Here is a 22,969-nt window from a genome sequence, read left to right on the forward strand (position 1 = left end):
CACCTGTGGGCTGATTTTGTTGACTCGTGTGTCTAACGTTGATTGGATCATTTCCATTGAATCTGTAAAGGTTGAGATGTGTCGGGGTAGCAACCCTGTCCAAAACATTTTCCCATAGCGGCGACATCCACTTCCCGATCAACGGATCGTAAACTTTTCCATTAGGCATATGGACAAGCGATGTCACCTACAAAAAAAAAAAAAACATGGCGTGATGAGTATTTGATTTCCACAAGATATCATTTTGTATAATTACCGGGTCCAAAAGTCCGCCACAGAAATCAACTGGTAGATAGAGATAGGGGTTGGAATCGTAGACAATATGTCCGTAGGGCGATCTCATGATTTCCCTGATTCCTTCTCCGTATTGATTGAAAATCATAATTGGTGTTCCGCATTGATCAGTAGCGATGTAATATTTGTGCCGATAAACTTGGGCATAAATAAGATGTCCTCTGTCATCATAAACAAGGGACATCAGTTTACCATCACGGGGGCTGTAGATTTGGTTGACTTCGTGAGGTCTATCTTGGTTGTTGTAAAAGAACTGCGTGACATTTCCGTAATTGTCTTTTCTAGTTGCGAGCCGATCCAAGTGATCGTAATAGTAACGTACGTCGAATCGTCCCCTCCTCATGGCACGGGCTAGCAATCCTTTCGCGTTATAATTGAATCTCTCTTCTCTAGCGTTCTGAATGACCAGACCTCGGTTGTCGTATTTGTAAAGTCCCTCGCCAAACTTGACAATTCTATCCATCCCGTTGTACTCCATGGGAATAGTGTTTCCTCGGTATGTTAAAGACAGCATGTTTCCGTTGTTATCATACTTGAAGCCCCACGGTTCCTGAGCTTCGACTCCTGATAATTGACCGTCGTAATCCCAAGTATAATTTTTAACGCTCGTGTAAGGGTTACCGCCAAGATTACGAGTATACGTTCTGGTTTGATTGATTCGTCCTCTAGAATCGTGGGTGAATTCCATCCTGAATACTTCAATATTGTATATGGTCACCGTGACTTTGGTCTCCAAAAATCTGCCGTTGGTACTTCTAGAGAAGAGAGCTGTTCCATCAGAGACTGTAGTCTCGTTCATTTTGGGCTTGGCTATTTTGAACTGTCCAATTTGATCGAGTGTTCCAGTCTTCGGGTTGTACGCCATGGGATGCTGCGGAAGATTTTGGCCACCGATTCTACCTTGAACCGCAGTTAACCGGAAGTTGTTATCATACTCAAAAGTGAACTTCGCATTGCTGAGTCCAGTTTTGGCCCCAAAATCTATTCGCTCCTCTATCAAAAGCCCTGCATTATACTGATAATCCCACTTGTACTCGACGTCTTTCTCAGAGTGTATAACTTCCGAAGGAAGACCGTTCTCTGTGTATATTATTTCGCTTTTACCATCGCCATGGATTATCTCCGCTATTTGACCGGAAGTGTGATACCTGTACACGATTCTCGCACCGTCTCCGGGAAAAACAGTTTGTAAAAGGTTTCCATTGTGACTATAGTGCTGTAGATAAGCTCTCGAGCTTCCAGGTGGTGTATAAGTGACCCTTAAAAATCCGAGAGAAGCCTGGCACGAGAAAGAATGTTTGGTATTCGATGGAAGAGTGACATGACGTAGTCCACCGTCATCGTCGTACTGAAGAGAGAAATTTCGACCACTGGCAAGGGTGATTTTCGCCAGCATATTATAATTGTTATAAGTGTATTGCTTGGTCCCATCTTGACTGTTGGTCACCTTTGCGAGATGACCGCGGTGATCGTAGCTATAAGTTTCATCAGATGCTCCCCATTTCCAGCTTTCTATGCGGTTGAAGGAATCGTATGATATGCTTAGATTATGACCGTGGTGGTAAGGCTGCCAGTTCAACGGGAGACCCGCGGGATCAAAGGTTACGGTTAATAACGGAGTGCGATTTTTGTCGTAGAATGTCTCTCGGCTGAAAGCCTGCTCAAATTCCACACCTATTACTCTGGTTTCGTTCACCCAAATCTCGCGGTTCAATGTCTGTTGCAAGTGGCTCACGTCACCGACGAGATTATACGACGTTGTCATCGTGTTGGTGAGCTCGCCGAGATTCATTACTTGATAACTCCACATCGGAAGCATTTCCGCTTCTACTGGTAACGCGGCTTCTAATAGCGGATGCTTGGCTTTTGCTGCACTCATGACGGTGCCACCTCCAGGGAGTGAAATCGTCATGCTACTGTTGGTGAAGGCAGTAGCTACTTCTACCTCAGTTCCTAAAATTAGAATTTGGTGTTAGCGTCATAAATTAATAAAGTAAAGCATCCCGAAATTAATTCTGCAGAAATATTGTAAAAGTTTCATCAAGTTCAGAGAAAAAAAAAAAAAATTCGGAAAAATGGCCCGTTAAACGTGGAATGTCTCATATACCAGCGGATTACTCACCGTCTGTGATCTGGAGGGTTTTGAACTTATCATTCTTCATTATTAGCTCAAGTAATCGGTGACTGTCTCCCTTTCTCAAAGCCTGAAGTGGCGCGGAAACTCGTACAGCGAGTCCCTCATTCTTCGATAATCCAGAACTTAATTTCAATTTTTCACCGGTCGGAAGTATCACGTCCGTCACTCGTCCGAGATTGTCATACGAGTACATGTACGTTTCGCTGCCCTATCGAAATAAATTCATTTTTTAGCTTCAAGCATAATATCTGGCGAGGCATGACGCGAAGCTATTTTTACAAATTATTATACTTACACCTGATCGGCTGGTCAGCAGTCCAGTCGAGCTATCGTAATCGAGTGCGATTTCAGACCTCCCTCTTTCCGACAATTTGACGAGGAACCCGACTCCCGATATTTTAAGTTCCGATTTATGGTCTTGTGTATTTTCAATCGAGCTAACGACATTGCTGTAGTCTCTCAAGAACTGTATTTTATTTCCCGCGCTGTCTGTGACGGTCGCCAATTTTCCGAAACTTGTATTTTTGCTGTACAAAAACGAGTATCTCGTTTTCCCAGAGGTCAGATCTTTCGTTGCTACGTGTTGACCGTAGCGATTGAAAACGTAGACTTCATTAGATGGGGGGAAAGGAATATGGAATTCTCCGCTCTCATCCAGCTTCGGAAGATAGGGCTGTAAAGCTAAAATGTGCAAGCTACCCTGATCAGCAACGTGCAATACACCATCAGGGGAAACCGCTAGCGCCGAGATTGCCAAGAATTTCGCATTTGACGACAATAGTGTTTCGGTGCTACTCGTATCATCGGTACAACTACAGGAGTCTAGAATTTTGGTACTAGGTGTGGTATTGTTGCACTCGCATTGCCCCCGCAGTCTTTCTTGCTGCTGGCCAGCAAAATGGGACATTTTTCCAGATGAATCGACCATCCTGATCGAATTCACTCTATGCGAATCGCTGTCAGCAATGTAGAGTTCTCCAGTCGGACTGAAGGCCACTGCCAAAACGGATCCCAAAACTTCATCTGATTTTTTGTTATTAGCAGCCATCGAAGAATTCGATCTTGGTGCTCCACCCATGTTGGCATTACTCGTGCAGTGGAGAGGTGTTCCGGCGACCACTCGGACCTTCAGATCGCTGGTCAACTTCAGGACTAATCTGTCATCGATAAAATGGAGAGAACCGTCCAGTGGGCTAAGGGTCAGTCCAGTTGGCCACTGGAGTTGTGCTCGATGCGCAGGAATTGCCCCCATGCACGGAGCAGGTGACCAGTGATTGTGATGACCGTGATGACCGACAAGAGTGTGGATTATGCCGCGAGGATCTACAGCTCGGATATTTGTGCCGTCAGCAATATACATTGTTTTATCAGCGGCGATTGCAATTCCTATTAAAAAATGAGTAATTTTAAAGATAATGACAATTTTTTTCTCTACATTTCCATGTCATTTTCAATGCGAAAGTAATGGGATACTCAGACCAACCTTTAGGATGAGCCAGTTTTGCATGAATCGCTGGTCCCTCATCCCCACAGTGACCTTCGTCACCGGGGATACATCGTTCGCCACTTCCAACAACCGCCTCCATGTTGATACTGGGATCTTGAACTTTCTCTAACGATAAAGCTTTCAGGATTTGATGCTTTTCAGGGTCACTTATGTAAAGATGACCGTCCGCTGGTGATACCGAGAGGTAATACTGATACGCCACTTGGGTCGCGCTGAGGAACGATTAAAGGTGAGAATGGTGATAAGTACGTGAAATCGATTAGATTCGTCGTATGAGTCATATCTGTATTATCAACGAACCTAAGGATTAAAACAGTGTTGATATTTCCCTCGGGGGTAATTCTGCGAACGAGATTAAAATCTCCGACGTAAATGCTGCCGTCTGGTCCACTGGTGAGCGCGACAGGAGTGAGCAGTCTGGCATCTTTTGCGAGTCCATTACAATCCTGACAAGTTAAATTCCTCTGCAATCCCGTACCCATGACGACTTTAACTGTACGTGGATACTGTTTGAGGTGAAGAGTGGATCCGTCTCCCTTCTGAAGAATCCCTTCGTGGAAATTGTAATGATGATGAATGTCCAATCCCCATCCTCCGACGTCCGAAATGTCCACATCGAACCCTTGCAAAGTTGCTGTTTGTGTTTCCCAGACTACCGCCTGGCAGCTGGAGTGCTGATACCCGATGGAAATTCGTGCCTGAGCTACACCGTACACTTTCTGCTTGTAGACGTTTCTTTTATTCCACGCGAATGTGTGCTCCAGGTTTGGATCGGCTTCGTAAGTCTTTGCGTGCAGGGATCCTTCGATTTCCACGTGCACGTGGACATGCGTCAGTGACTTTGGAATGAAAGGTCCTGTCAATTGCATCCTGACGGTGGATAAGTACCCTGCCGCTTGACTACTTTGGTACATCAGATGTAAATTCGATCCCGGAATAGCAATGCTTTCTTGAACGATCTGAAAAAAGGAATGATGCAGTTTTACTCGAGGACGAGTATTTGCGAGACGACGGTACATGAGCGTAAAACGATAGGTACCTGAGTTTCAGCGAAGATCAAACTCTTTCCTGGCAAACCTCCGACTTTTTCTGGCATCCACGTGCCAACGATTATCGGACGTAATATTTCGTGATCGTGTTCCAGGCAAGGTCCATGTTCGCCAAACAGTCCCATCGAGATCCCTGGGAAGCCTATTATATTTTATGCAGTAAATAAAACGAAACTTAAACATTCAACACTCATGGACGGAACAGAGACGGCACAAGTTGATGAAAATCGGCGTCACTCTAAAACCCGTTGAATATAGTTCAAATAAATATACCGGTCGCATTAAAAAATGTACAAAAAGTAATGAGTCGTTACTTGAGGAGCGACGTAAAATATTGCGAATGAATCTTATAATTTTAGAAATGATACACGTTTCCCGATTCATTCTTACCAACGGCAGGACTGGGGGGTTGATTCGGCCTGTAAGACACGCTTTCTTCACTGAGCGTCATGGCTACCGGGGGTAGAACAACGATCTGATTCCAAGGTACGAAAACTGTGCGAGTTAGAGGTTTGAAGGGACTTCTTTGAAACTGCAGAGTAACGGCACCTCCACCGTTTACGAGTACGTCAAACCTGCGATGATATTGATGAGAAAAAATAAATTATAACAAATTCAGAATAACGCAACATACGTGAAGATATTTCGTCCCAATTCCTATAAGCAAGTATATCGCCTCAGCGAATATCTCGTATACCGGCATATAGAAATTATTGTGGTACTGATTCGTATGTTAAGTTTGCATCAGCTATGCCGTCGCAATGTCTCGACTATATGCATACTATACACGCCGTTTCTAAGCTAAATCGGAGGCTCCAGGGGTTCGTTGTCAGATTGCGGCTGCATACGCCACAGATAGTTGAATCGCGAGGAGTGTTCGGCATGTGTAACTATATATGAAGCAAACCTTTGTGGAGACTACCTGACATATTACATGAATATTCAGCGGTGATTTTGGGGAGAGGTGATGAAGATAGGGAGGTCAGGTTAATGCTACGGACGTGCGCGGAGTAATTAACAGGCTTTCAACATCATTAGCCCAAGCTTTGATGTGGTTTGCGATCCCCTCTCATTTCCCCTCTTCAACATCCGAGGATTACCTTTAGCGGAGTATCACCACCGTACCTCACCTTTGCGAAACAGACGTCCCCTTTCGTTACAATGCACCTCTGATCCCATTACCGTGTGTGTACAGCTTAAGCGCTTCTCTAAAATACGCGCCTTCGACTCGATATATCTGAATATACTATCATGCCCGTGGCGAACAAGATATTCTCACCAGGGATCAGAATCAGGTGGATGAAATAATTGTATGGAATTATTTTAAATAAATATTTCACAAGACTCACCATCCACCGGCTCGGGTCAATGTGAATCCAAATCGTGAATCCTTGTCGACGGATACTCGAATTCCAACAATGCCGAGTCCTTGTTCGGTTACTACTTGTCCTCGCATCACGGCAACCCGGCTGTTACAAATAAATAGTATAGCGGTGGCCATGGGATTAAATATTCAGGGAAAGCGATCAACTATTCCGCAGCTGATTTTTCTTTCATTTTAATTTTTGACATTCAACGTCACAAATCGAGACGATAGACGGAACAAGTTTGGAAATTTTCTTTTCTCGTTGTTTCAATGATAGAATTTGGTATTTCATTTGTACGAGCTACGAATTTTCAATGGATTTTATCGACAGATGAAATCAGCTTCGGTAGTTAATAGCCCAACAGGCAATGCACATCCAATATTCCCAATTCATTGCCAAACGCGATTTTGTAACTTCATTTAAGCGCCATTGAACATTGAATACAAGAAACTAATGCCCGTCACAGAATCTAAATTGCAAAACAATTCGAATTGATTCTATGATGAAACAATGAAATGTAGGGAATTACAATAGTGTCATATATCTGTATAAAATCAGCATCGTGTGCTAATGTAATTGGCAAGAGAAGTGAGAACATTTACCGTTCGATTAAATAACAATTTTTTTTCTCCGAAGTATACGTGGGGTCTTTTTTTATGAAGTATAGAACGCATGCAGATAATATCATGTATGTATAGACGTAAATGTATAATAAAAATTCAGCAAATCGCAGGATTTCTGCAGAGTATAATAATCATAATAATCATAATAATAATCATAATGATAATCATAATGATAATAATCGGAATAATATTGTAATGTTATATATAAGCTGAATAATGTAAGCAATCATGTGTGTGCTGAATGTAACGAAAATTATACATAACGGTGTAACATAGTTTGCCATATAAATGTGTACATATCCATATACATACATATACACATATCTTTGGTTCATTCATATCTAGATATGTATGTATATTAATAATTAATATAAATACACACATTATGTCATGATATACATACACATATAGGGTATATGCATATGTAATATGTGTATACGTATACAGAGTATTTATATAAGTCCCTAAGGGACTGGATATAGGAGGATGGTGTTTCTTGGAGGATCACGCTCCCCCTACGTTAGAGATCGACTATTTTTCTGAGTGAAAAGTAAAACAAAAAGTAAAAAAAAAATATGCATAGGTATATACGATATACACTGGACGAAAAGTTAACTCTGAAATGATCAATGTATGGTAATTAATAATTTTCAGTAACCGCAGTGCTGTATCTATGGTAGCTGCATATATAAATGTTATAATTCTGTTGACGGAACTCGGGGTTGATCAAATAGCGGAGGGGTGCCGATCCTCCAAGTACGAGCACAGCAAGGTGGCAGGCACTGTCGTCACTACTATAAATTCAAACCATAATGATAATAGTAACATAATCCTCAAACACATTGAGATTTTAAAAAACAGACACCAACCTATATCATAATTAAGAATTTAAGAAAATATTCCAAATCAAATTTCAATAATTAAAAACTGAAGAAAAAAATTTGTTACGGTGTCCCAGTCAATCATATGACAAAAAGAACATTATGTATAGCTACTATCATCAATTGCCTTGATCACTGATATTAGTTGAATGGCGTAATGAAAAAAAATAGAATAAAAAATGATAAATTTTCAAAAATTCCATTTACATCGGCAGGTGTTTGATATTCTCTACTCTGGAGAATTAATAACTGTGAGAGAAAAAGTTGTTGTATGGTTTTTCTTTCTTTCTTTCTATTTTTCGTATTTTGGTATAATCTTTTTTTTTTTTCTTTTCAATTTTTCTTTTCATTTTTTTTTTTTTGTTTGTTTGTTGGGTAGATGGCATAGATGGGTTGTGGGGCATTGTGCTGAGGGCTTTAGGGCGATTTTTTCGGATTAGGAAAAGACAGACACAGGGTTGCGGTTAATAGGTTGACGGGGTATGGTGGTTAGTAATGGCACGTATAGCAGACAGTGATACAGACGCAGACAAAGGATGGGGCGAAGAGGGCTCAGGGGTGTTCTTTTTAACATCTTAACGTTAAATTCCGATTTTTTTCTTTCCATTTATGTTTGTTGAAAAAAAAATTTATATATTAAAAAAAAAAAACCAACAAGAAGTAACTATATACGTAACTATGCGTGTCACTAGTTATGATGTAATTACTTTTTTCTGTTCTGTTCTTTTCTCATTCTTTTTTCTGTTTTTTTTCTTGCTTTACACAATACATATATAAATAAATGAAAATAATTACTCTGGTATATATAAGTATTGTATATATATACGCAATAAAGTCAGCGGTGTATCAACTAGGACGTTCACTATAGACAATTTGTTTGACAGGATGTACAAGTGCAAGCGTGGCAACACAAACAACACAAGACCAGGTTTACCAGGTAATATAACATACTTATTTCACTATTATCTAATGGACAAGAAGACAAGACAAAACAAAAACAGCCTGACAACATATCACAGACATCACAGAGACAGCTTTTACGATTTTGGATTTTTTTTTTATCTTCATCTTACTGGGTTTCTGAATTTGATTTGATGTTTTTTTTGTTCTTTTTCTCAATTGTTATGTACATAATGCAAAACGTTACTATCTCCTCCTCCATTATGCTAAATACACGATTCTGTATTAATCGTAAATAATTCACTTATGTTTCAGTTGATAGTACAGATTTATTGTTCATCAGATTTTCTATTGGAGAAAAATTAGCAGAACTTTGTGCATGTATTTGGGCAGATGGAAGTAGGAAATATTATAGAAACGATTTTTTTCTACATCTTTTTTCTTTTCTTGCTTTTTGTTTTTCATTGAAACGAAATGGGGAACGAATAACAAGCAGATGATCACAAACTCCAGCAAACAAAATGATACAAAAAATGAAAACTAAAATGAAAAGAAAAAATTTACAAAAATTGATTAAAAAAAAAAAGAAATAAAAAATTATTTTCAAATAAACCGACTAATTTCAAATAATCGAACTAATGAATCAATAATAAAAGGAGTTTACGAAACATGTAAGATGATAATGAATACGAGCGACGAGCATAGAATGGCTGGACATGAACGATTAGCGAGAGCTGAGCTGCAACTTACCGCGGTGTAAAGTAATTCCAGAACTCACTACGTGTGGGAAAACCAACGAGAAGAAAGGGCGTTACGTTACCACGGTCACAGAACCCGCGGTGCGGGTAGACAATGCACACACGCAACATTGCACACGTATTTATTTATTTAATTGATTGTATTTATTTAATAAGTCATTAATTTTTTCATCAATTTATTCGAACGTATTATTCATTCAAAAGTAATCGAGTCAGATCTTGAAGAACGACGATTTTGAAAATTTTAATATTAATTTTGATTTTTTTTTTTTTTTTGGTAATCACACGTCCAAAAAATATATATCAAGTGGTATCACTCGATGATAATAATTATTTTCTCACAGTGTACGTGCGACGTTGTCATTAATTGTGAGAAAAAGTTTCAGAGCTTTTGCTGCTGGTATGAATGTAAATATATTTGTATGATGATAATGAAAGAGAATTAGCGAAAGGAAGAGACTTTTTAATGCGTTTGCAATGTTCTGTATGGCGTTACAAAAACAATAGACGTAGACACACACTAATCAAGCGTACCCATCATACACACTTTCCATTTATTCAAACGAATACAGTTATTCCCAGAATCGTACAACATAGAGTGGTACATATGACAGACACAAGTTGGAAACTACGTACACGAATAGCTCTGCTATAGCGCTTCAAACCAACTGACCATATTTCATTTTTCGCATTATTTGCATGGCTGACTGACTACCAACGATTGTACTATGGATTCACATACGTATAGAATTTACCCACATATATGATAATGTATTTTATGAAATCAACTGCGGCGTTGTTCTGGTTTGCACTATTATTATCATTTCCATGAATATATCGGATCTATATTTATAGGTAAAAAAGAATTGAGCAAAAATAAAAGTAAATAAAATCATGACAAAAATATCAACGATTCACAACGGGCTTTTGTGAAATACCGAAAAAAAAACCACTACTCTCACCCTCCACGACTAATACGCTATCCTCGCGTATTGATCGTGCAGTTCGAACGTCTTTTGGTTTTTTTTGTTCACGTCAATTCCGGTGTTAAAAATTTTGGCAACGAAAAATCAACCGATGTACGATAGATAAACATTTTGGAAAAGGGTTTAGGTACATATTTAGTTTGTCCATTATCGTTCACGTTAATTGGAAAGTTATATTCATTCGGACTTTACCGGGTTCGCCGTGCATCGCGGTTCGATAAAAAATATTTTAGTCATTATGATATGCGCGGAGTACGCATTGTTAATGTTATTCACAGGTTTTTTTTCTCTTCTTTCCTCGATATCCGACGGTTGAATATACGTTCCGTTCGTTACGCACATATGTATAGGTAATAAATGTAACGAAGAAAATACGAAAGCATTATGCGGATCCTTATATATCAAATTTCAAACTTGTGTCCACCATACTACGAATATTACATAATTTTTTCTTTTTACCATGATTTTGTATCTATTTATTTAACAAATGGCCTGTGGATATTAGGCAATTTTGAAAATTCATGGATGATCTATTTGGTTTCTTTTCTTCATTCATTAGCTTTTCGTATCTTTTTTTTCTTTGTTTCTTTTTATCGTTAATATTGAATGATAAGCTATATGTCTAGAGTATACCAAAAAGAATTAACTAAATAATTAAAAGCAAATCTATACATTCATAGATTTTTTCCTATTTTTTTTCTTTTTTTTTTCCATTTATTTTAAATCTTCAATAAATCGAGCCACTCGAGGGGCTCAGCTGTGGGTGAGTGGTGGTGTGGTGGTGGTTAGGTACACACAAAGGGTTAACACTAGACAAAATACACGAATCCCCCGAATTTTTTTTTTTTTTTTCAACAACTACGCTTGTACGCTCAAGCCATTGCCATCCAAAACACTCCAATAAATATCTGGATAGTTTGTTTTAATAATTTCAATTTTTCTCCATCAGACACAGTTAAAAGTAAAATCCAAATGAATTAATGAACGATCGATCAAATTACTCGCCTCATCAATTGGCTCACGAAACACATTTTCTAGTTTGCATTGAATGTATACGTATCGACATGAAGTATAATTTCTATATTTCTGTGCATCGTATCTATTTAGTTATTTGTTTGTTTACTTGAGTTTTTCGTTTTCTCTGTACTTTTATTTTTTCCTAGCTAATCGTAGATATAAGCTTGCTGCGATGAAAAATAAGTAGAGAGATTAATATTTGCCCAGAGTAATGAGGGCGGTACGTGCAAATAGCACACGCGAGGTTAAGCGGATATAAGTATAGCTAATATTCAGCAAGTGCAGCGGTTCGACACTAAAAAAAAAAAGGTTTATACCCAGCGTAAATGAACGGATGAATAAACAAATGTTAGAGGCAAATAGTCAATGGGATTAAAGAAAGATTGCAACCTCGTACGGCCGCTTTGCGCGTACGGTATATTTTTACTTTGAATGTTCGCTAGATTTTATCATTGAAACTTTTATAAATAGGAGTTGCGTTTCGTCTCGGCGATATATCCAGAAATTGTTTTGTCTGGCAATGCGTCTGAGGTGATGATTAGCGTAGCTGAGATTCGGGGGAGGGAAGGCTGAAACACGAGGACTAGGATTTAGGGACGATGGTATTGCGGCAGGGGGGTTTTCGGGGGTGGGGTCGGGGTTGCGGGTTTTTTCACCCACTTTACTTGGGCTCATCCATGACCCCGTGTCACTGGTTACTCACAATCAGATGCTAAGCTGGCCTAATCTAGATATTTCGGGGCTATATCGACTTCATCGCTTCATCTAACGATGTGGTGTCGCACATCTTCCATATTCGTTATTATGGCCATTTCTACCCACGATGGGGATAAAGTTGCAATCAAATTTATCAAGACTCTCAAATGTTAAAATATCAGGAATTTTACGAAATTCAATCACTCGTATCCCCATCGTGAATAATAAACTTACCGAGCCGGACGATATGTTTCTTTCATGAATTTCAAACAAAAAAGCTCAACCTTTCGTTGCATGTGTTCAAGTTTTACGAAACTGTATAAAAAATTTGTAACAATTCGAAATCGTGAAACCAGAATTGACGTAATGAGAATTGAAACATATCGTTCGGCATATTCAATTAGTTATTATTATTATTGATTAGTCGTATGTTTACTGTAAATGTTTAACGTAAAATAGTTATGAATTGGAGTTCCTACCTCTCGCTGTACTCGTCCGTGTGAGCGTAACTCTGCACGCTGTTTTCTTCGACAAGAAATTTCACCCTTTGATAGAAGGATGCTGTCACACTCGGCGGTTGTTTCCTAAGTAGAACTTCGACGGGATCGTTGCTAGCCAGACACATTATGTGATCTGAACAGACGGGAAGCGAGCAACACTCACTATCGGAGCAGTCCGTCATACCGTCTGGAAAATTGAAGGAATATACACGTAGGCATATGTCTAGACGTATTTCGTTCAACATTAAAAGAGGAGGGCGGGTGGAAGGGCATCGACAAAAATTTTTCATAACATTCCAGTTGAATATCGCAAAGAATAATCCAGCGGAAAATTCGATGCTTCTCTAACCTGCCGGTTGGATTAAATCGAGAGTACCTTGATCGTTGTCTACTCCGTCGCTGCACTCCATTTCAAGACGAATGCTGCAATCTCGTCCTGCCCATTCGATCGAACAATCGCATCTGTATTCTCCCTCTTGTAAAGTGCAGAGACCGTTGCCACTGCATCCATTCTCGCATCCGGCTAGTCATATATTTCAGTTGTAGCGATTAATATTTGCTAACATTATCATCGAAATGTTTTGACGCGAAATTCGTACAAAAATCTTTGAATTTTTTTAATAAACTTACGCAATGTACAATGTCTACCGTTCCAGCCTTGGCTACAAACGCAGGTCCCATTTTTGCACTGACCCTGGTCAGCGCATCGAACGTCGCAAGGCTTTTGATCGCATCTCGCCCCCGTCCAATCGTCGTGACATCTATGATCGAGCACGAGGTGATGGTAATTTTTTTTCATTCCGAATTCGAGAGCACGATCGAACGAATCGTTCGAATACTCACTTGCAATGACCCTGTTCGCAGGATCCGTGGAGGCCACAGTCGAGGTCGCAACTAGGCTGGGAGCAATCAACGCCTGCCCAATGTTCTTCGCAGATGCAGGCAGCGGCTTCAAGGTCGTAAATTCCGTGATCCGAGCATCCCGGAAGACACTGGTAAACTTGCTGATCTACTTGATTGCAACGTTCACCCTGCCAACCGGCTTTGCAATAGCATTTACCGGAGACACAAGCTCCGTGTCCACTGCAGCTTGGATCTGGACAATCGCCTGTTGAAAAATTCGTTGGAAACCTTTAATAAATCGGTTGGCAGGTGGTTTTGGGATAGTCGGTGTTCTTTTTTCTCTTTGGTGAAAAATTTCGATTGGATTCGTGTAATTTTTACGTGGAGAGATAGCTAGGATTGTATTTATACGTATATCTCGGTGACACGGGATATCTGGAGGTGGTGCAGCGTCGTCGGGCGTAGTTTGATTGCGGGGAACGGAAGTCAGAATTAAAATACCGGTCTTTGATCACATCGTTATTGGGTGGGATTAATTGAGTTCTCTAAAGTTGTCAGAGTTCATCTACAGGCAGACTATTACCAAGGGGGTCTCCGACTCTCAATCTCATCGACGTTTACCGTGACAACCCGCACGGAGAGCACTGGTGGTGTGCGAGAAACTCGTTCGGCGTAGAAACTGAGATGGGTGTACGGCGAGTTTAGAAATGGAATAAATTGGTTTCTCGCAATCGCGAGTAATGCCTCAACGATCAATTTGACCTCCAGCCGCGTGCAAAGCACCTACTAGAACGGTAAAAAAATATAACCTGATCTAATATTTTTGTCGGTGGGGTTCGAAACTAATTTTCTTGGTTCTACGATAAAAAAATAATCGTTTTCATGATCGGCGAGATTGGTTTTTCTCTTATTTGCTTGGAGTAAGATTGCTTTTCGTATAATATATAAGTAAGAGGCGGCAAAGTGCAGAAAACCTTAAGTGCCTCGAGTCTTTGTACTACCAATGAGCAACAGAAGAGAGTCTGGTGTATGGAAATAAAATTGCGGCAAGCTCTTTATAATTTTCTCCTTTATTCCTCGCTGCAACAGTAATTGCACTTGCATGCTACGCATACATGCATAATAAGCCGTACCACTGCCTTGGAGTAAGCGAGCCCCTCTTTCTCGTTTAAAATAGAAATACATTTACTACTTTTATTTTAGATTTCATATCGCGATTAATACTACTGAATTATTGAATACGCTCCTGCAGGGGTTCCGCGCGGCATGTTCTACTCACCGTACACCGTTGCGTTCGCTTGTCCGTTCGTCCGTAAGAAAATTTTATTAGCTATTCTAATATTTTCACCGAGATTCACGGAATAAATTAAATGTGGAAAAGAATTTAAACGGAAGACGGATAAGTCTCTTTGCAATGTACACAGTTTTAATTTCTGGATCGTGCAAAACCAGTTAGAAAAGATTTGCGTGAGAAAATATCGGACAGTAACGTTCGCGTAGCTCAACGGTTGACATTAAACGTGGCTTACATTACGTCAAATTAAGTTAAGTTAATCCACGTTGGTCCGCATGTAAATTTCAGGCAGAGAAATGCATTGCGAATTAATTATAGGTTGCCAAACAGGCCGTCCGTGTCTGGTTCCGTGAATACAGCTCGTATATTACGAATATCTTGAATCTCCAAGACTTGCCGCACGGGGGTGAAGCGGCGGGAGGAAGGAAAGGGGGAATTAATGGTGCTGTGACAAATATGAATAAATAACACCACGCGCAGTGAGGTTCTATTCTCGAACCTTATGCGCGCAACGACGGCAGATGCAAGCTCAGATGGTTTGAGAGGTACGAAAAAAGTCAAAACTATATATCGCCGTACGGAGTTGACGACGTTACCTAACTCCGCGATATTATCGAAGATCTAAACCGCGCATGACTCGCCATTCCAGCGATGCGATTATACTTTATACAAGATATTATCAACATCGGTTATTATCGCGTCACGTGATCGCCAAGTCTTCTCCCTTTCGGTAAAAAAAAAAAACAAAAGGCCAACGTTTCGATTTATATTCTCTTTCTGGTGTGTGTATATATATATATATAGACATACGTAGTATATATTAGAATCGGGCTAACCCTTGTATAGTTCTTTTTACTCGAAAAATCCAGAACTTCCGGTCGCAAACGATGCGAGGAGGTCTCCCTACGGAAGTTGATACTGTCCTCGGCTTCGTATAATACCTGCGCGAACTTCCCTATGGGTGCCTTTTGATACTGTGACTGGGAACTACTACGCTCGCCTGTCTTTTATAGGGGATCATATTTTTTAGACGTCGTTTGGTTTTAGGACCAACTTTTATAATCCTGGCATAAAGGTTCGCTGCTGCTGGTTGCCCAGCCAGCCCTACTCTGGCTTTATTCCTATTACCACTACGCCGGGAGGACAGCGGAGCTGAAGAAAAAGGAAAAAAAGGGAGAGAATGAAAAAACTAAAATGAAAAAAAAGAACGACAGCGTCCTAACGAGAGGTCGCAGCACCGATCTGGCCCTCCCTGTTCCCCGACCCAAAAACGAATTGAGGAAGAGAAATAAAAAATCGCAAGACCTCCGTGCCTCGAGTCGAGGGATTTTCTTTGTACATTATTCTCCGGAACGTGATACTTTTAAGTCACATAGAGACTGGGGGCAATTTGTCGCCTATATACTCTTTTAAAAACTTGTTTTCAAATATCTCCTTTTTATGTACACATACAGCAGCGAGGTGGCTTTACTTCTGCCAAACTTCTCTCTCTCGCTCTCTCTCGCTCTCTCTCGCTCCTTGGTGCACTCTATTCTCTCTTTTTCTCAAGTTTTACGGCACGAAAATACCATACAACTGTACGTACATACATATGTACCTAGCGAAAACCAACGTGCTCTTTGCCCACCCCCTGCAACCCCGCGAGCTATCACATGATGCAGTTTGCCACCGAGATGCTAAGGACACAACTATGTCCTATTACGACACAACTATTATACCAAATTATAGTTCCAAACTTGACGGTGCAGGACTCCTCCTTTAACCTGTGCTACCGAAACACCCGCGCCACCGCTACCACCGCAAGACAATGCTCCCTCCACGACTATACGTAGTTTCACTCGCCTTATATTATCTCGCCTCATAAATTAGCCCGTTATTTATATTGGACAGATGCTAAGGCCGCGAACAATGGGCGACACTCTCCGCGGTTCCACTTACACGAACTTTCATTCGTGTAGGTATACGGCGTGATTCACACGAGGCGGCGCGAACTTTCGACAGAATCTCTCGGTTTTTGTACCTCATTATTTGGCGATTTATACAGCATTCGTTGCACGAATTATTGTTATTGTTATTATTATTTATATTTGATGTACTCACGTTCGTTGCAGAAGTGTCCCTTCCAACCGGGAATGCAGACGCAAGAACCGCGGACGCATTGTCCATGCTGGTTGCAATCAGGTATCTGGCAATCTCCCAATGGTACATCGCACTCCGCGCCCTTCCATCCATCTTCGCAGTGACACACCCCACCCCCGTACTGACCGTGAGCCGAGCAAAGTACCGGGCAAACGCTCTTGCTGCAGTCAGCACCCTGCAGATGGTCAAGATTGGATTGGAGAGAAATGTTCGACGGATAAATGAAAAGTGAAAAAAAAAAAGGAGGAGAAAAAAATTGAGGAGAAAAGCTGACGTTCTCGTTGAGACACTCACCTGGTAACCGTCGATGCAATCGCATTTCCCGAGATAGCAGGATCCGCGACCGGAACAATCGTTCGGACAAGTTGTCGAGACTCCTTCGGCCTCTGTGACGACAAGAGTGACCTTGTGGGGTTGAAGTTCATCGTTGTAGACTGAGAGGAACCAGCGACCTGTGTCGAGGTATTGTAAGAGGGTTACGTTCACCAGCATCGGTTCGACGAGTGATCTTTTGACGAGGACTCTGCTATCGATTTCCAGGGGTTTTGAATTCCGTTCGGCTTTCATGAAACTAACGGCTTCGGCGGATACTATTTCTCTTTTCAGTCTGTGATCAACTCTGCCGCCCTTGACGAACTCCGCGAAGTCGTACTGCGTCACACTTGGGGCAACGTTTCGACGACCGTAAACGGCAAAGTTAGCGCCCCACGGTAATGTAAAGTTTAACCGAATAAAGGCCGGCTGTTTATTACGGAACTCCGAGTTCCAGAAGTGATATGGTGGAATCACGGCGGAATGTGCTACGTTGTAAGCGCGCAACTCCAGCACCGCTGGCCATTGGGCCGACTGCTGTATTTGAGGGTCACTTTGCTGATCGCCGATATTGTCCGCTGCGCTCGAATGCTCGGCTGTGCTGGTCGGCAGTGATTCTGAGGAATCGAGAAAAAAAGAAGGGGTAACGAAAAGTACGAGGGAACCGATGAAAATATGACAATTGCTCCATTCACCTTCCGTAGGGATTTGCGTTGATATCGGTTCGTGCATGTGAGCGTTCTCGTGGGTGACCGCCTTGACATCTTGGACCAAAATGCAGTTGGTTCTGTCTATAATTGTCATGGAGCTGACGGCTGTAATGGAAACCATAAAAAAAGTTTACATCAACCGAGCCCTCGGTTCGGGGCGCACGGAGTCAGGTGGCAAAGTTCGCCCATCTAAAACTCTGTGCCAAGGGTGGCTTAGAGCCCTGCAAAAGGTGTTAACGAGACAAAGTAGGGTTAACACGGGTCGCGACGGAAGAAACTGGTATAAGTAGTCGAGGAGTAAGGGAGTGGAGGAAACAAGTTGGACCTGGCGGCCCACCGGGAAAGAAAATTCCGAGACAAATGAAGGCGTGATAAAAGTGTTGAATGACTTTCTAGGGCCGAAGAGATTAGCCTGGCAAATGATCGATGGCAGTTTGCGGGTCCACGTAGGTTATCGTCGGTCCTCGCACGGTGGTTGGAAACCCTCGGCAGCAGCTGCCTTGTTCCAAAACAGAAGCAATTGTCGAGTTCTCTTGCGTCCATAGCGTAGGCGCCCTCCGCTTTTAGCGAGGAGCGGAAAGGGCTGGGGGGAGCGGAGAAGTTCTTGACGGATCATCGCTAATTTCGAAGGCCAATATAGGGCTTTCCGGCAACCACGGGTTATTAGGCCTCTCGGAAGCTGGTGTTAGGGCGCATCTGCAGGTGGTGCGGGACCCTTGAGAACGGGAGAACGGGCGAATTCTTCGCGTTCTTCGACGCCAGATTTCCGGTGCTCGTTCGTTCATTCGTGGCGACTAATGAGTTCCCGTTCTCCGGCGGGAGATATAAGGGGGATGCGGTCCTCGTCTGGAGATCTTTTTTCCCTTTTTCTGTTTTCCTCTTCCCTTTTCATTTCGTTTTTTTCGTTTTTATTTTTTTTCCTTTTTTTTTTTAATCGTTTATTATGCGGTCGGTGATGCGCGTGGAAACGGCGTCGTTTCATAAGATTTTTCATTTTCACTAGCAATTAGTCGCACCTGTCGAGCGATCTTTATTCCTGTTAACGCAATTACTCGAGGTTGGCACTATGGCGGTTGCGGTATCATCGCAATTTCACTCGACATTAATTTAAGGTCTGACCCCACGGCATAACGGCTTTAAATTTCCAGATCCCCAGAGTCGTATTTACGGCTTTTCCGCTCTCTGTTTCGCGCCTCCCATTTCCCCGCCACCTCTTCCTCTTATTTTACCTTTCCTGTCTTTTTCCCATTTCCAATTTTCCCTCCTACTTTACGGAAGACGGATGTACGGCGACCCGCGACCGACGGTCCTCTCTATACCCTCGAAAACCGTTTTAGTTGGATTCTGGAGCGATCAAAAATAACGGCGACGCTACATCCGGTTTTATAATCCAATTCCTATATCGTCCTACGGAGTTGGCGAACCGCTTTCCCGATTTCTGCTTCCTCGAATCCTTTGTCTCTTAATGTCAGTTATATGTATACCCCACCTACCATGCACAATCCATACGTACGTAGCGAATATACACACACGCCATACATACGTATTATCGCGAATGGCGTACTTTATATACATTCACGTAAGCCGATGCGGTGATTTGGCATAAAGCTTGGCACGAGATTTTGCGGAATATAAGCTCGCGTGCAGCCGAGAGGACTTTTATCTGTCTCCTGGATATATTGGTAGCGTTAGATAACCGTGTATAGTTTAGCCTATAGGTATACATATACACCTACGGACGAAATTGAGTTGCACCGAACTGCGAACGACCTTATTTCTCTCCTATTCGACGCGCTACTGGTCATCCCCGCTGCGGTTGATTCTGCGATCGGAAAGTTAGCTGGTTGCGTTTCTGCCCACGTATCGCGTATTATGTCATCTCAAACTCAATATATATGGATGGGGCATACCGGTCAAGTTTACGTCCGAGTGCCGGAAATTTGAAACGCTTTAGCTATAATGTAAAGGCTCCGAACCACCCGCGGTGCACTCCACTCTACCTCGACCACGGTGTAGCGTCGATTCAGCGCGGAACGGTGCTAAGGATCACGATTACGACGATCCGCGGGTAAAAAAGTGTAACGGACATCAAGCGCTGTTTGATATTTTTATTAACTCGTTGTTTTCAGGTCGTTACCGAGCATCCCGGCCGAAGAGGATACGATTTCCTAGTTTAACCACGGAAAAGATTCGCCACGGTTGTTCCGAAAAATTTCACGTATACAAACGGGGCGAAAGTTTTACCCGCGAAGCAGCACCGTTTCACGTGTAACGCGTACCGCGGAAGGGGTTGGAAGACGGGTGGAACTCTGTGAGATACGGTTTTACGCGTATACGCTATATAATTTTCGATTTGTGGGAGAGCAGGCTTTGTTCTACTTTCAATTCCGCACCGCTAATGCTTTCACCCGGCACAAACCAGGTTTTCCGCGCCGAGGTAATCTATCTGCGCGCGAAATACAACCGTACTCTATATAGAGGACCCCGGTTCCGGAGGGACGAGAACGGAGAGGGAAGGGAGCGACGACTCTCGGCGAGTCGGAGTTGTTTAGAGAGGGCCCGGCGCTCGCCTTGTAGTAGGCAGATTGGATTCCCTTCCTCGATTTACCGGAATTCGAAAACAACAGCTGTAATGCCTTCGGACGCCCATCCAGAGTGAAGGGTATGCGGTAGCGGTAGCGGCGGCGGTCATGGTAGGGCACCACTGTCCCTCCGTTAAATCCTCCTTCGCCAAAGTTAAACCGCAGGGCTATCTGGGGAGCTCGGACGTCGTTAGGATTTTCGGATTTGTTTTCGCAGAGTATAAAACGTCAGCCTAATACTCTTACTTATCTACCTCGGCCCGCTCACGCTTTCCCTTTTCTTATTCTCATTCTTTCGCTTCTCCTTTTTCCTCTCATCTCGAGGGAACCTTTGTTCCCTCGCGGAGGTTCCGGTACGGCTCTCATGCTCTCCTGACTTCCCCGATTCGGCGCTCCTCTTTCCGCATCTCCCCTAAACTTCCGATGGCTCTCGGGTTACCTAATCCTCGTTTCGAGACAATTTAACCGACCATTGCCAAGTCGCGGCGATTGTTTCATCGTCGGGAAAATCGATACCGACGACGATACGAATCGCGAGGATACCGAGGAGTCCGATTCCAACAAACGAACCACGATGGACCCGCGACGATTCCACCGGCGCTGGAGATTTTTCATTACCTTCACTTTTTCAAACGAGAAATGATGAGAAAATGTTCAACTACAACATACCGGTATTGTTGTGAGAAGCCTTGCGGTTATTTCCTCAAACTTTAGCAGTTTTTTTTTTTTTCTTTTTTATTATTGCAGCAAGAACAAGTCAAAGTTGAGCGGAGTGGATAGAAGCGTTCGGTTCGAAAGCTTGAAAGTTTAAAAGTTGGACCGTCCGTCTTTGCGGTGGGGTGTTGGTGTTCGGTAGCGGTAAAAATTAATAAAAAAAACAATAAGATCGGGCGAAGCCACCTGCTATCGTAAAAAACTGAGTTCGTTCCACCGATACACGATACAGCACTCACTTCTAATCTCTACCGTAGCGACGAACGCGGACACGGTGAGAAAAAAAAAAAAAAAAAAAAAAAGGAAAAAAGGGCAACGCGAAAACTGATTTTCTCCGCGTACTATGACTGTAGCTAGCGAAAGCAGAACCACCGCTACCATCGCCAGAAGCCACTGATCTTTTGACCGTTTTTACGAGCCCTCTGATTGCTCTACGGTCTTTCTGCAGCGTGAGCCTCGCTGCTATACCAAAGCGAACTCTCTCCGTAATCAATACTGTCCACCACCGTGCAGCAGTCCTCGGGATTCGTCTCTCGTCCTTCGTCCAATCCTAATGACCGTCGCAGGGCCGCGACCAAAATTTGCCCACAATCCCTCGGCGGCGTCTCTTTCCCTCGAAGAATCCTATTCTCTTCCTCTACGCTCACCAGTTCCCGGTTATCGTACCCTCCCCATCCCTGTCGCCCTTTCTTTCTCTCTCCCTCTCTGTTCTGTTTTCTTCCTTTTCTCGCTTCATTTTCTCTCCCGCGTTACTCTCGAGTCAATTCTTCTTTCGTCACTTTCGCGAAGAGCCGCCATCAATCAGACGTCTTATCAATACACAATCATCCGGTATTGATTCCCCGCAGGGATGCTTCTTTTCTGGACGGCACGCACACTTGAAAAGACTCCGTTCTCTCGCAGCCCCCGCGGTTTCTGTTCCGGACATCGCGTCGGATCTCACCGAGTTTGGCTCTCACTTCTGGCCATCCATCCTCTTGACTTTCTGCAACCCCCACACAGTCCCGACCGGTTGCGTTTCCTACGCCTTAACCGAATAAAGCTTACCACTAGCGGCGTATGAGCCATTAACCGTGTATTACCGCAGCTTTTCTCGCCGGGTGATTTACGAGTCCCGAACAACCCAAACCAGGCGGAAAACCGTGAAGCATATAAAAGGTCGAGATCTTCTCGGGATACAAGGGTTGCGAATAAATGATGAAGAAAAAAAAAGAAGATACGAAAAACGAAAGAATTAACCGAAACGATCGTCGCATGGCGGAAAACATACGCGTGTTCGAGGATTAAAATATCTCGTGGATAATGAAAATGACAAAACTCACTGCCGAAATAGGCGAGCATCGCCGTCAGGGCGACCGCTAGTAGTATAAGCGCGATGGAGAAACACTTCCAGGAGCAACGGTGTTGGCAGCGTTTGTCGATGTGGAAACGCGACGGCGAATACGGGGAATAATGAGGCGCCGGACCAGCTCGGAGCGGAAAAACAGGCATCGCTAAGGGCTGACCTGGACCGCCGCCGTTTCCTGCCGAAACACCGCCTCCGAGAGAACCAACGGTCACCTGCTGCTGGGGTGGGGGTAGCCTGGAACACGAAAATGTAGACAAATTCGAATCAGACATTGGCCGAAATTAGATCGGTGTACAGGTGAAAAAGCGATGC

General features: G+C 42.7%; 1 protein-coding gene across 3 annotated transcripts in view; it reads right to left on the minus strand.

The window, feature by feature from the left end:
• The window catches only part of LOC105692882 (teneurin-a), a 451,510-nt gene that overhangs the window by 4,628 nt on the left and 423,913 nt on the right, over window positions 1–22,969 (minus strand). For all 3 annotated transcript variants that reach the window (XM_048655887.1, XM_048655888.1, XM_048655889.1), the window contains 18 exons: window positions 22,632–22,891; window positions 17,999–18,118; window positions 17,286–17,920; window positions 16,953–17,166; window positions 13,559–13,823; window positions 13,346–13,476; window positions 13,092–13,238; window positions 12,695–12,902; window positions 9,509–9,535; window positions 6,337–6,456; window positions 5,378–5,562; window positions 4,978–5,129; window positions 4,239–4,897; window positions 3,915–4,150; window positions 2,727–3,817; window positions 2,417–2,639; window positions 257–2,247; window positions 4–187 (listed from right to left, as the gene is read on the minus strand). In XM_048655887.1, coding sequence (XP_048511844.1) covers window positions 4–187; window positions 257–2,247; window positions 2,417–2,639; window positions 2,727–3,817; window positions 3,915–4,150; window positions 4,239–4,897; window positions 4,978–5,129; window positions 5,378–5,562; window positions 6,337–6,456; window positions 9,509–9,535; window positions 12,695–12,902; window positions 13,092–13,238; window positions 13,346–13,476; window positions 13,559–13,823; window positions 16,953–17,166; window positions 17,286–17,920; window positions 17,999–18,118; window positions 22,632–22,891 — 6,848 coding nt within the window. The remainder of the gene's footprint in view (window positions 1–3; window positions 188–256; window positions 2,248–2,416; window positions 2,640–2,726; window positions 3,818–3,914; window positions 4,151–4,238; window positions 4,898–4,977; window positions 5,130–5,377; window positions 5,563–6,336; window positions 6,457–9,508; window positions 9,536–12,694; window positions 12,903–13,091; window positions 13,239–13,345; window positions 13,477–13,558; window positions 13,824–16,952; window positions 17,167–17,285; window positions 17,921–17,998; window positions 18,119–22,631; window positions 22,892–22,969) is intronic.

This window comes from Athalia rosae, chromosome 5 (assembly GCF_917208135.1).
Source record: "Athalia rosae chromosome 5, iyAthRosa1.1, whole genome shotgun sequence".
In the NCBI taxonomy this organism is placed as follows: domain Eukaryota; kingdom Metazoa; phylum Arthropoda; class Insecta; order Hymenoptera; family Athaliidae; genus Athalia; species Athalia rosae.